Source organism: Balaenoptera musculus, chromosome 16 (assembly GCF_009873245.2).
Source record: "Balaenoptera musculus isolate JJ_BM4_2016_0621 chromosome 16, mBalMus1.pri.v3, whole genome shotgun sequence".
Lineage (NCBI taxonomy): Eukaryota > Metazoa > Chordata > Mammalia > Artiodactyla > Balaenopteridae > Balaenoptera > Balaenoptera musculus.
Genome location: NC_045800.1, coordinates 64,324,720 through 64,337,815, shown reverse-complemented (window position 1 = coordinate 64,337,815; position 13,096 = coordinate 64,324,720). Strand labels below are relative to the sequence as shown.

General features: G+C 56.4%; 1 protein-coding gene across 17 annotated transcripts in view; it reads left to right on the top strand.

Moving 5' to 3' along the window:
• Nucleotides 1–13,096, top strand: part of COL13A1 (collagen type XIII alpha 1 chain) — a 279,468-nt gene that overhangs the window by 236,348 nt on the left and 30,024 nt on the right. For 14 of the 17 annotated variants that reach the window (XR_005016755.1, XR_005016754.1, XR_005016751.1 and 11 more), the window contains 8 exons: nt 4,509–4,553; nt 5,453–5,485; nt 6,085–6,111; nt 8,614–8,667; nt 9,668–9,754; nt 11,253–11,306; nt 12,472–12,516; nt 12,906–12,974. Coding sequence is in view for 4 of the 17 variants with exons in the window: in XM_036827814.1 (XP_036683709.1) it covers nt 4,509–4,553; nt 5,453–5,485; nt 6,085–6,111; nt 8,614–8,667; nt 9,668–9,754; nt 11,253–11,306; nt 12,472–12,516; nt 12,906–12,974 (414 nt within the window). In the remaining 13 variants the exon portion in view is untranslated. The remainder of the gene's footprint in view (nt 1–4,508; nt 4,554–5,452; nt 5,486–6,084; nt 6,112–8,613; nt 8,668–9,667; nt 9,755–11,252; nt 11,307–12,471; nt 12,517–12,905; nt 12,975–13,096) is intronic. The other 3 variants (XR_005016746.1, XR_005016750.1, XR_005016753.1) reach the window with 3 other exon arrangements.

Below are 13,096 nucleotides of genomic sequence, written 5' to 3'. Positions count from 1 at the left end.
GGAAAGGGCCCTGGTCCAGACTTAAGGCCTGAGTCACCTGCTGGCCTCCCCCCAGCCCTCCACTCCCCACACTTCTCCCCTGCAGAGAACAAAGAGTCCCTGCGGAGCTGCTCGGGCCCAGGGCCCTCCTCACCCGCAGCTGGGCCGCAGCGGGAGCCTCACGTTAGGGAGGTCTGCGTGTCTCCCCCTGCTTCTCTGGCCTGACCTTTGCTCAGCTGGGGAGCTGACCTGGAAGCCCCCCACCTCTTTCGAGACTATGTCTTCTTGCCAAGTCCCTGCCCCGCTTGTTCAACAAACGGTAAATCACCAATTAAGAGAGCAGAGCACGACCGGTTTGTGCTCCAAGGAGCTCGCTTCCATCCTGTCATCTGGGTAAAGGATGGGTCCTCCCACCTGGAAGCGGGACCAGAATAGAGAACCTATTGATGCTGGTGCGAACTCTGCGCAGGGGCAGCTGGAGTCAGTGGCGTCGTAAAAGTGGGGGCTTGGATGGCCTTCAAGGTCATTCAGGGCAGCCACCTGTGCTCACCCCAGCACTTTCTTGGCCACAAAGACTGGAGTCCACCCCTTCCAGGCCAGCCAGCCAGCGTCCTTGGTTCTTGGCACCAAGGTTAAAGAGCCAGTCTCCCAGGTGGTAGGCAGGGCAGGGCTGGCCTGGGGGTCGCAGGCCGGGTTCCACAGCAGCGACCACTGCCCATGCTCCGTGCATCTGGGGCAAGACCCTTTGTAATGCTTGGAGCGCCCACTTTCCCAGCTTCTGGATGGCCCGGATCCGGTGGCCGAGCTCCCTGCTGGGAGGACAGGAGGTACAGGAGATAAATTGGGGCCCTCGCATTTTGGCAGACTATGAGCGCTCCCTCCCCAACTAAGACGTTAGTGAGTTAGTGGATCTAAATTTAGGACAATTCCAAACGTAAACCTTTTAAGCCAAATAACTTTTACGAAGTGAAACGGGAAAGAAGGAGCCTCTAGATGTGCTCTCGCGAAGCCATGCCACGAGGAAAAGCTCTGTGCACACGCTGTGTCAATGTCCTCCCTTTAGCAATGGCCCCGGAAATGCTCCCCATCCCCAGTCCCACCACCCCTGCAAACGAATGCCCTGCCCTCAGCCACCTTGGAGTCCTTGATCATGACTCTCAGCCCGCTCTCACCTCTCCCACCGTCCAGAATCAATGTTTTCTGGTGCAGAATGAGCCCAGCCGCTGGTTCAGAGGTCAGGCTGGGGCAAGCCCCTGGAGACAAGCCCTGGAGAAGGAGACTGATGAGAGTGGAATGAGCCCGCAGGGTGGGGTCAGCCGGGGCCACCCTTGCTTCCTGCCCAGCAGAGGGGTGGGAAGTGAGGGAGGCCCCGAGATGGGGATCAAGGGAGCCTGGGTCACCTAGAGAATTAAGAGACTTGACCCAGAGGGGAGGGAAGGGGCAAAGGTCAGCCACCCTAACGAGGAGGCTTGCCTCCTTCGAGGCTCCAAGGGGCCCAGATTTCCCCAGAGTGTGCGGTTGTATCTTTATATACAAACCAACATGGGCTGAAGACAGCCCCGATTAGCCCGGAAACCCTCACTCTCAGGGTTCTGCTCTGCACAGCTCACGGGGAGATTGGAGAGCGAGCGTGGGTGGACCCCAGCCTCCTCCCCTGCTGAGGCATCCCAGGCTGTCCTCCGGAGCAGGAGGAGACCCACTGAGCCCCTCGTAGAGCCGCAGTTTTACCCAGAGCTAACGTTCCCTCCCCCACGGAGCCTTGTTCTGGAACTGCCAACACACCCGGTGTCAGCTCCTCAGCTTTGGCCTCTCAGGAGCAGGGGTGGGTAGGAAGCGGCTAGTCCAATCCCACTTTGCAGACCCAGAGAAAGTGACTTATGCAGGGTCACACAGACAGCCTTTCCTGACTCCCCGCCCAGCTCCCTCTTTGGAGGTGGGAAGGTGAGGGCAGATGTATTGGGGGAAAGCTGAGGGAAAGATGGGAAGAGGAAGAATGGGGCAAACAGGAGGTCCTTGAATAGTCAGGGACGCCCAAGCTGACCTCCCACCTGTACGCCCCCACCCCAGGGAACTCTGCCTGGTGTCCTAGGGGCTGAGTCAACCCAGTTGGGTTGTTTGGAATGTGAGCAGGGGTCCTCCAAAGGAAAGAGTGATGGGGCCCTCGGCTGGCGCTCTACAGCCACTGTTGCCAGACTTCTGATGACGTCCTGTGGCGCCCTCTGCTGGCCGTAGAGCAGAACTGTGCTCACAGGCCGGCACCGGCTCAGCTCTTTTCCCTGGTGCCTGTGGTTAAAGACACAGCCCTGGTCTGGGCACTGACTTTTCACCCCTATGGGGCACAGACCTGAGGGCCATCCAGAAGAGAAGGCTTTGTCCTGCTTTTGGCCTGCAGAGGGTGTTTAACGGAAGCGACGGAACACCAGTCCATCTGATGCTTGGGGTTGGCCGAGAGAAATGGGTACCTGCACTTGGCAGACAAAAGACCTGTGTCCAAATCCCTGCTCTGTGTGACATTGGCAATCATACCTGGCCTTCCAGAGGCACAGTTTGCTCACCTGTGAAACAGGAATAACATCCACTCCCTCATTGATTAGAGGGAATTCTTAAAGATTGAATAGAAGAAGGATGTAAAGGCTTAACTCAGTGCTAGACACATAACAGACACAGTAAATGACTGTGCCTTTCTCCACTCTTTCCCACAAGAGGGATTTACCAGAATTTAGTGCCTGGGGCAGACCTGGGGCACCAGCTTGTCTGCTGTGGTCACTTCTGAGTCCAGCTCCACCACCTCTGCCTGTGGCTCAGGGGTCCTGGTGGGGTCAGGTGAGGGAGGGCTCCTGCATTTGGAGCTAAAGTTTCTGGGCCTTTTGCAGAATTCAGAGACTTGGCCCAAAGAGGATGGAGGTGAAGCCATCCCCAGCAGACATGATTTGTGTATGCAGGTTACATACACACAGTGGTTCCCGCTGCACTGAGGAACCAGCACTGGGCTATGGGGCAGAGCAAAAAGCTTCAAGAGGAGATGGCATTTGACCAGCACCCCAAAGATGAATAAGGTTTTGAGCAGAGGAAATAGCAGAAAGGCAGAGAATTCTGAAAACGGGTGATGTTTTCAGAGAAACAGTGTAGGTGTCGGGATGTGAGGCGATGAGGCCGGGAAGGAGCAGGGGTGGAATGCCATGCTCAGGAGCCTGGCCCCTTTTCCACAGTCAGTGCCGGGCGGTGGCAGTTTCAAAGTACAGGAGTGTTACTGTCCAGTCTGTGTGTTGGACGCTTTTCTGGATGCCAGCGTGGAGGCCCAGTCATGGAGGGGAAAGGTTGGAAGTAGCTCCAGCCTCTGCAAGGAGAAGGGTGGGCCAGGGCTTCCTGTAAGATGTCAGGGAAGGGATGAAGTCAGCTGAAAAGATGGAGGCCAGGTGGGGCCATGTTCCCCCTCTGCCTGTGGGATATGCAGCGTGGCCTCCAGGCCACAGGGTCTGAGCTGCTACCACGCATGCTGCACAGCGTCCTGAGCCCTGGCTGGGGCTTACACTGGGACTTCTTTTGGGGTTCCACTCGTGGAGACAAAGGCCTCCTTCCTCCCCTGCACCCCTCCCTCTCTGACACAACAGGTAAGTCTTGGCTCACCTACTCTCGGCCCCCAGTTGTTGCTGGCTGTCACCTCCAGCCTCATCTCCTCCTGGTGTGTCCTTCCAAGGAGGGCAGGACACTCCCTGTTCTTCCTGAGCTCACTCCTCCCCTTAGATTTGGCATTTTCACCAGGAAGTAAAGAGGTTGCACAAAAAGACAGGACACTGCCGAGATGGTAGAGCAAAGCCCAAGCGTGATATCCTGGAGAAGCAGCCCCGTGACTGGTGCCTCTGGCCAGGCAGGGCCAGGAATGCAGAGAAGTGGGTGGGCTCGGGGGCTCCGGGCCACGCCCTGCCTCCATCCACAGTCCCCCACCGCCCAAAGCGCAGGTGGACCCTCCCCGACCTGGGGCCAAAGCCCTCATGTCCTCGGGAAGAGTTAGACCCAAGGAACCTGGAAGGAAAAGGACCCCAGGGAAGAGGAGAGGCCGGAGCCCCGTCTGGCTCAGCCAGCAGTACCACCCATGCAAACGTGCAGAGTGAAAATGGGCAGGAGGCAGCAGGCCAGGGCGGGAGGGAAGGTATGCAGTAGGCAAGTGGCCAAGTGGGCGGCTCAGGCCCACGGCCCTAGCCCAGGCCCCTGTCAGGCAGGAAACCTTGTGCAAGTCCGCTTTCCCCCTCCCTGGATGCAGGCTCCTGGTGGGCCTCTCTCTGGGGCTCTTTCCTGCTCTGTGGTCTGTGACTTGGGACCTTGTGCAGGTCCACCTTGCTGAGGAGAGTGGCCCACCGTGGCTGCCGGCAATGGTGGGGGCCTCAAAGCTCCTCATGGGCTCGACGGTCATCCCAAGCTTCCACAGCAACCACTCTCACTGACATCCTTGCAGGCCATGCTTCCAGGGCCAAGACCTTGGGCCCTGAGTCTGGTCCTCTTCTCACTGTTTCTCTTGTTTCTTCCTTCAGGGAGAACGGGGCATGCCAGGGATGCCGGGCAAACACGGAGCAAAGGTACGCCACCCCCAGGCAACTCCCCCAGCCCCAGCCCTCGCTCCCAGCTCCTCCTCCTTCCTGCATCCTGTCTTGCTGTAAAGACAGGAGCCGGGGTGCACATTTCTTCCCGTCCTCTCCCCTTTGCTGCCTGGCGTGTCTTCCAGGCAGGGGTGCTCCTTTTTGGCCCATGTGCCGTCACTCAGCAGTGCCCTCCCGACATGGCCAGGCCTCCTTGTGGGCATCTGTGGGTCATAAAAGTCCTCTCAGGTACCCCCAGCTCTGGCTGCAGTTCTGAGACCCATGTGGGAAAATCACCTTCACTTGGAATTTACTAAGTGGTGTGCTTGGCAGCCTATTTACCTCAAAGTTGGTGGTCTTGGGCTGATAAGGAAATGGGGTTCACTCCCAGACGCTCCCCAGTCCATCAGGGCTTAGGGCCAGAGAGCTCCCTTGAGGAGAGTCCCACGGGCACCCTCAGGGTCCATGAGCTTGGTGAACTCAGCCATCTACTGTTGTCCCCCTTCCCTGTGGCTCTCCCTTTCTCCCCTTTCTCCTCCATCCCCTCCTCCTCCCTTCCTGTCCCAAGAAGCCCTCCCCGCATTCCACCCAGGGATGCCCCTGTCTAGCCCAGCCATGGGCTGCCTGACACAGTGCCCTGTGAGTCCCCCAGGAGGGTCTAGGGGCTGAGCAGGTGGGTGGGAAGCCCAGGGAGCCCAGCTGAGCTGTGCAGAGCCTCTTCCTCGGGCCCACTCCCTCTGTGCCAAGCTCAGCAACCCCCTTCCCTGTGGGCCTGGGGGCAGGCAGAAACCTCCACATCTCGCATCTCTCCAAGAAGAGGCTGGGAGAGGAGGCTGGCCACCTCCTCTGTGCTTCCCGCTGGGTGAGAAAACCCCCATGCCTTTCCTTCTCTCTGCCAGGGGGCTCCTGGAATCGCTGTGGCCGGGATGAAGGTCAGTGGACCCTGTAACTCAACACCTGAGGGGCAGGATGGGAGGGATGGAGAGAGGAGAGAGTTGGGCTTCAGGGGCTCATTGGGTGGCCACTGGACCAAGGAGGGAGCAGACAGGATTCAGAACCACTTCTCTTAAAGCAACGTTTATGCCAGATGCACAGATTGAACAACAGATGTTTAACTAAGCCTTGCAAGTAAGTGGCAAAGGTTTACCAGCCTCAACTAAAGGTCTTGCCAGCCTGCCAATGTGAAAGGAAACTAGCACTTTCCTTCACACTCCAAAATTCAGCAGATGGGCGGGGACACCCCGGAAGCACAAATGCTCGATGTGGATCTCCCAGCAGGTCACTTACAGGGACACCGTGTCCGAAGCAAATGCCCCTTCCTTCCTCTCCCTCCTCCTGGGCTGCCTCACACCTGCCACCCCTCTCACCTGGGGGAAGAATAAGGGACAGTCCAGGAGGGGCCCGAGTCCTAGGCAGAGGAAAGCCCTGGGCTGGCCAGACGCTTCCCCTACCCTCAGATGCCTTCACTCCTCTGCTCCTGCATTCACTCACTCTCGTTTCTTTGCCTGAGTCTTGTTTTTTTCCCACACAGGGTGAGCCTGGGATCCCAGGAGCCAAGGTACTGATACAGAGACAACGTTCTGGGCTGCACCGAGCATCAGGCGTAGGGTGGAGGTGGGAGGGACTGCTGTTGTTTTGCTCCTGGTCCCCCCCGAAGGCTAGCCTGGGGCTGGGGACCTGACTGAGCAGAGGAGAGCCTGCCGGGAGGGGCTTGCTCCTCAGGAATGCTCTGCAGATGCCTCCCCCTTCCCTGGATCCTGGCCTGGGCAGCGGTCTGGTTTGCATTCACACCAGCTCCAGTGGTGACTGTTGCCCCCTGCACCCACAGGGCTCTGTCTCTCTCATCCAGGACAATAAGAGATGTAACATGAGAAAAAGTTTCCATGGTCAAATGCGTTTGAGAAATGCAGGGTTAAAACTATTACGCAGGTGTCTTTACTGCAGGCCTTCTCAGAGCCTTTACTATGCTAAATATAAATTGGGAAACTCTAAAAAAAAAAAAAATGCAGGGTCCTGTGCAGCATTTTCAAACTTTCTGACCAGGGCATTCTTTTTTTAAGAGGAGCGTCTTACGAGGCAAGTATTCTGGAAACACTGGTCTATGATTACTGCCCCTCGTATCCCTCACCACCCATACCCCATCCTCTTATCAGTGACTTTCTCTTCTTACCCCAAAGGGAGACCCAGGAGCAACAGGGAAGCCGGGGCCCCCAGGTTTGCCGGGAAAGATGGGGCAGAGGGTAGGATCCTGTGTCCTTGAGTGTGTGCTCCCTTCATCCTGGCCTCTGCTGGTCCCCCACTGCCTGCCCCACCCCTATGGCTGGCGTGCTGCTTGCAGTGTACGGTGGGTGCATGTGTCTCCAGGAAAAAGGGAGTGCCTCGATGGCCTGGCAAAGCTTCAGAAAATTCACACTCAAGAGCACAGCCTTTCTCCTTGAAAGCCACTGGGTACCCAGGAGGAAAGCCTAGAAGGAAGGGAAGCTTTCCCTCCCCCCACCCCCATCCCCCAGGACCTCTGTAGGGCAGGACCGCACCCTTTCCCTTAGACCTGGCCTGTTTCAGGGGGTGCCCCAGCTAAAGGCAAAGGCACAGCCCAGGCACAACAGGGCCAGCTGGGGCCTCAGGATTCACATCCCTCTCGTCACCTGGACCCTTATCTGCCCCTCCTCTCCTCCCTTAGCCTGCTTCAGGCCATTTTGTCATTCAGCTTCTACCCAAGGGCAGGTGGCAAGGGAGAGACAGCTAAAGACTTGGTGTGGCATCTTTTGTGGCTCCAGCTGAAAAGTTCATTGAGACATGTGAGCACATTACAACCCCAGGGTCCTCAATTTATATTATTACCTATGAGAACCACTAGCCTTCAGGCTATGGAGAGTGGGGCTTCTCATGCTGACCAGGCAGGGGCCTTCTTGATACTGGACACTCTGACTCAAAGTGAAGTCTTTGTGGCATAGAAGGCGGACCTGGGTGCTAGACCTGGTTCTGTCACTGCTGCAGTGAGGGGTCGTCCACAGTCTCGGAACCCCTTCATTTCTGCAATGAGAGCAGGGCTCTGGGACTTGTGCCATAAGGGAGAAAAAGTGTTCTTCAGGAAGAAGCTAGTTAGGGAGGGGTACTCGTTTACTAGGGCTGCCCTAACACAGGACCACAAACTGTGTGGCTTCTACAACAGAAATTTATTGTCCCACAGTTCTGAGGACAGAAGTCTGAGATCAAGGTTTTGACAGGGTTAGTTCCTTCTGCGGGGTGTGAAGAAAAATCTGTTCCGTGCTTCTCTTTTAGTTTCTGGTAGTTTGCTGGCATTCTTGATGTACCTTGGCTTGTAGAAGCATCACCCCAATCTCTGCCTTCATCTTCACATGGTGTTCTCCCGATATGCATGTCTGTGTCCAAATTTCCCCTTTTTATAAGGGCACCAATCATATTGGATCAGGGGCCCACCTCATAACTTAGCTAATTACATCTCCAATGGCCCAATTTCCAAATAAGGTCACATTCTGAGATACTTGGAGTTAGGACTTCAACATATGAATTTTCATGGGACACAATTCAACCCATAATAGGAGGCAAACTTCTCAAAATATTCCTCCAAAGGAGAAGTTCTGGTTCGACGGTTTTTGTCCTCCCTAGAGGTAGGGGGGAGGTAGACGGAAAGCTCTCCCTAGAGACCAGGGGTATCTAATTGCTAGACATTACAAACATAAAAAAGAGCCAAGCGGTTTAAAAAAGCCTTTCCCAAATACTGGCATTCTGAACTGCTCGCCTGTCCCCAGGAGACCCCCAAAAGTGACTAAACGCTCCTGGCCCCTCTCCCTGCGTAAGTGCTGAGGGCCCCGCCCACACAGGACTGGGAGGATGACGACACCAGTGTGAAGTGTCCCGAGGAAGGAGTCAGGTCCCTGATGGGGTCCAGCAGGAAGCGGAGTCCTTCCGAGAAGAGCCCATGCAGGGGCAGGGAGACGAGAGAGGAAGGCCAAGGCCCGACGCTGGAGGGCTGGTGCCTTCGCCGACATCCTGGAGAAACAATTCCTAACCCAAACTGTCTGCATTTCCTCCGCAGGGTGAGAAGGGGGCTTCGGGCCCCCCTGGGCTGCTCGGCCTCCTAGGGCAGAAGGTGGGTAGCAACCAGCTGTGAATGGTGGGTTCTGTGTAAAGGCCCCAGTGTCCATCCCCACCCACATTCCTAGCCCTGCACATTCACACGGGCCCCAGCACTGGAGGTGTCCCTCCCAGACTGGGGGAAAGCAGCTGGAATACAGCCAGATTGTGCTTCAGGGGACAGAGGCATGGGGTTCCACATGGGAGGCCCTGATTGGCAAAAAAAAATGCCCAAATTCAAAGAATTTAGTAGCTATGACCTGGTCTGATTTCTTTGCACCAGCTCTGAAAGTGTGTTCCACCGTATGTGAGCTCCGTAAGATATTCCACTTAAAAAAAAAAAAAAAAGACTTGGGTCAAATAAGTTTGGGGAAAGCTATATAAAACAGGTCCCTCAGAACTCTACTCAGTACTCTGTAATGGCCTATATGGGAAAAGAATCTAAAAAAGATTAGACATATGTACACGTATAACTGATTGACTTTGCTGTGTACCTGAAACTAACACAACATTGTAAATCAACGACACTCCAGTAAAAATTTAAATAAATAAAGCAGGCTCCTCAGAGAGTCATGGGCACCTTGGCCTAAGAGGCTCCTAGCACCCTGCAGTGAAAGAGCCTGCGAAGCTTCATTTCACTTTGCCTTTCCAACATTGTTTGGCCACCAGACCCCTTTTTTTGAATATTCCCAACCAGCGGAAGGAGTGTTCCAGGGAACACACTTTGAGAAATACTGCTCTAGATCCTGGTCCTGATGGGTGTCTTGTTCTAGCTCTACACCCGTTCTCCTTCAGTAACCAGCTCCATTCTCTCCTCAAATCCCACAGCCAGGTTTCTGAAGGCCTCTGGTCCCCAGCCATCCTGGAGGCCACAGTCCCTTAATGTCCCCCAACATTCAGCATAGACTGAGAGGCAGTCTGCTGCCTTCAGTCCTTCGAACTGTGAGGGGAGAAAAGACAGGGATCAACCACCTTCCTCCAGAGCTAGTGATGGTAACTCTACCTTCCACCCCCAGGGAGAAAAAGGTGATGCCGGCAACTCCATTGGAGGGGGCAGAGGGGAGCCTGGGCCCCCAGGGCTCCCTGGGCTCCCAGGGCCAAAGGTGAGTCTTTCCCTGGGATCAGTGCTCAAGGCAGATGTTTGCCTGTGGCCTTTATCCTTAGTCCATTTTGGGGACTCCGTGTCCTGGGCTCCTTGCCTTCTCTCCTGCTCTGTGTGGTTTTTCCAGTGGATTCTAGAAAGGTCATTTGGACCAAGCGTCTGCTTCCAAGCATCTCTAGGGCAGATGGATGGTCTCATTGATTCAAATGGCTGTGATGTAACTGAGTCAAGGACCAATGGCTGCAAGGTCTTAGGACAACCAGAAAGGCCCCTAGCTTAGGCTCTAAATCAGTTGCAGGTCAGGGATCAGCTGGGCCCACCTGGTGTGGCGCACTGCGGGGAGGTAAGGTTGCAGCAGTGGGACGGCTGCAAGCGGGGCTGCCCACACTTTCCTTGCAGAGGGTGGAAGCTGCAGTGGTAAGACTTGAGTTCTGCCAAGCGGATGCCTCCTGCATTGCTCGGTTTATTTTAGCAGCACAGGGAAATAAGGGGGTCTCTTGCTTAGCTTATAAGGAAAGGATTAATTACTATGCATGATTTGAGGCAATACCCTCATTCATTCCACCGACGTTTATCAGGGACCCGCTACGGGCTGTGAAGCTGCCAAGAACCTGCCCTCGGCTTGCCCACCATCTAGCAGGAGAAGCAAACCCACAATTCGCAGGAATATAGTGTAGGGAGCCACAGGGAACCCCACAGACAGGCAAGATGAAGTGGCAGGAAGGGTCTCGGGCGCAGCGCCACATTCCCACGTGACTCTGGTGAGAATAGAGCTTCCCTGGCACGAGCACCCAGGCTCCAGGGCATGCCCGGTGCTGAGCCTGTCTCGCTGACCCTGAAGGGCATGGATACCAGGCACGTCTTGGGTCTTGATTTGTGGTTGGAGAAATCTGGTCACTCTTGTCCCTGTATCCTAGGACAAAAGGAAGGGAAAGCTAGAAGACTGTCCCCAGACTCATGTCCTCTTTCCAGGACCAGGCAAAATCTTGAATGAATGAAGTATTTGGAGTGGGCCGCCTCCTACCTCTCCCTGCTCCTCCTGTCCTAGGCCTCCTGGGCACCCCATCCCCACGTGCCCAGGTCCCTCCCGCTCCCCTCTGTCCCCCAGGCAGGACCTGATGTGGTGTGTAAGAGTTCCAGGCTCCAAAATGACCTGCCTCCTGCCCCTGGAGGCTGATGGCAGTCCACAGTTAGGGGCCTCGACAGAACTGGGCACGCGTGTGTTAACCGAGACCTGAGGAGGGCCTGGCAGCACAGAGCCCAGAGGAGGAAGGGAGTAGTCAGGGAGGGCTGCTAGGAGGAGGTGAGACCTGGGTGGGGCCCAAGGGTGGGAAGGAGTCAGACAGGTGGAATGGGGTGAGTTAGTAGAAGCCAGCAGGGAAAGAGACAGAGACCCAGAGACACTTACTAGAACATCAATAGCAAGACCATCTTTTGCCCCTGAAGCAGCAGTCCCAGCCGCCCCGTGTGCCCTCACCCATCTCTCTCCTCTTGCCCAGGGGGAAGCTGGAGCTGATGGCCAGGCGGGCACCCCAGGACGGAAAGGAGACAAGGTACAGGAGCCCCCAGATCTAAGAGCTGCAGGATGAGGGTCAGCTTGGGAGTTCAGAGAGAGAGACAGAGAGAGAGTCTTGGCCGTCCTGCTGCTGGGCCTCCAGGCACAGGGCTGACGGCCATGACTCGTGCCTACCATCTCTCATGGTCGCCTCGGGCTTTGGAGAACTTCCACTGAGACGGCGGCCAGGCAAAGGCAGGCCCAGGGATGGGACGCTGGATCTGGGGAGAGACCCGGAGCCCCTGCTTCTGCTAGCTCCCACACCACTGGTAAAGACGGGGCCCCACTTCCCTCCAGCTACTCCCTGTGGATGGGTCAGCCTGGTGCTGCTGTGTCCTTCGCAGGTGCGCCGTGACTGAAAGGCTGTGGGCTTGGGGAGGTGCAGGGCAGGTTACCTGGAGGCGAGGCTCCATGAGCCGGCCAAGGGCAGGGTCGGCAGCAGTCGAGTTATATTAAAGGGTTTGTTTTCCCTTTATTTTTACTTTCTGTCTTGATTTTCTAAAATGTGTTCAGTGTTCACATTATCCCAGAACAATTGGAACTATGGTTTGCCTTTCACAATTTACACCACGTTTCATTTATTCCCCACAGTTCTGGCCTGTTTCCAACAGGAACAAATCCCCCCATCCCGACCTGCTCCAGGAGGCTGGGTGTTCTAGTGCCTCGCCCTGGCCCCCATGTTTCCTCCCACAGTTTGGGTCTTTCACCAGCAGACAGGAACCGCCTGGGCTGTCCACGGCAATTGTCAACCACCCAGGCAATTGGCAAAAACTTTCTGAGCCCTTGCTCCTAGAACAGGATAGAAATAAAGAGGGGCAGAGGGTCTGGTCCCTGCTCCCGAGGAGGTGGCTGACTTAGGGGAGTGGGGGAGGTGGCCAGACGGACACGGGTGGAATCACCAACAACTAACGTGGGACAGAAAGAAGATCTTCCAGCAAGAAGCTGGAGGGAGCTGGGAGGGAGAGGGGCTTGCTGGCCGGTGGAGGTGCTTCCCAAGGGGTGGAGCCAGCACGGGATGCACAGGGAGCCCTGCGCCTCTCAGCCTGAGCTGAGCTGAGCCTCCTGGCCCCCTCTGAGTACCCTAACACACGGCCCATCTGGGGACACCAGATTCTCTGTACCCGACTTTGTGCCCATTTCACTCCAATTTTGTCGTGCAACAGGGGGAGCCTGGAGCAGCTGGAGAGCAGGGACCTGCTGGCCCCAAGGTACGTGCATCTCTCACCCAGAGTCATAGCACCACATCTCACCTTCCTGGGGTCACAGGGTGAAGTGGCTTGTCCCCAGGGCCTTGCGTGGTGGGGCGGGGGGGGCGGCGGGAGCAGGGAAGAGCGTTCTGGCGCCAGATAGGAGGTCTGACATTGCAGCCACGATCGGACTCAGTCTCCCCCAGGTCTGTCTAGTCCAGGGTTCTTACACGGAGTCTTCTCTTTGGTTCTGGAGCCCCTGGGCATCCTCTGCGAGTGTTTGGAGCCCCCAGTAGCCGCCCCAGCTGCTCTGCATCCCCTGTGCAGCCAGTGATGGTAGAGAGCAGAGGCGCTTGTCCTGAGGTCCCCGCTGGCCCAGGCCCTGGGTACAGGTCTCCTTTGTCTCGTAGGGCTCCAAGGGCGAACCCGGGAAAGGAGAGATGGTGGACTACAACGGAAACATCAACGAGGCTCTCCAGGTGAGCGGGGCCTACCCAGCGACGGGAGACCTGGAGGTGCTCATGGGCCTCCGGGCTGTGTGATGAGAGAGCTGAGCATCCCAACACCCTGACTCATGTCCCTGAGGCCAGGCCGCTGGGCA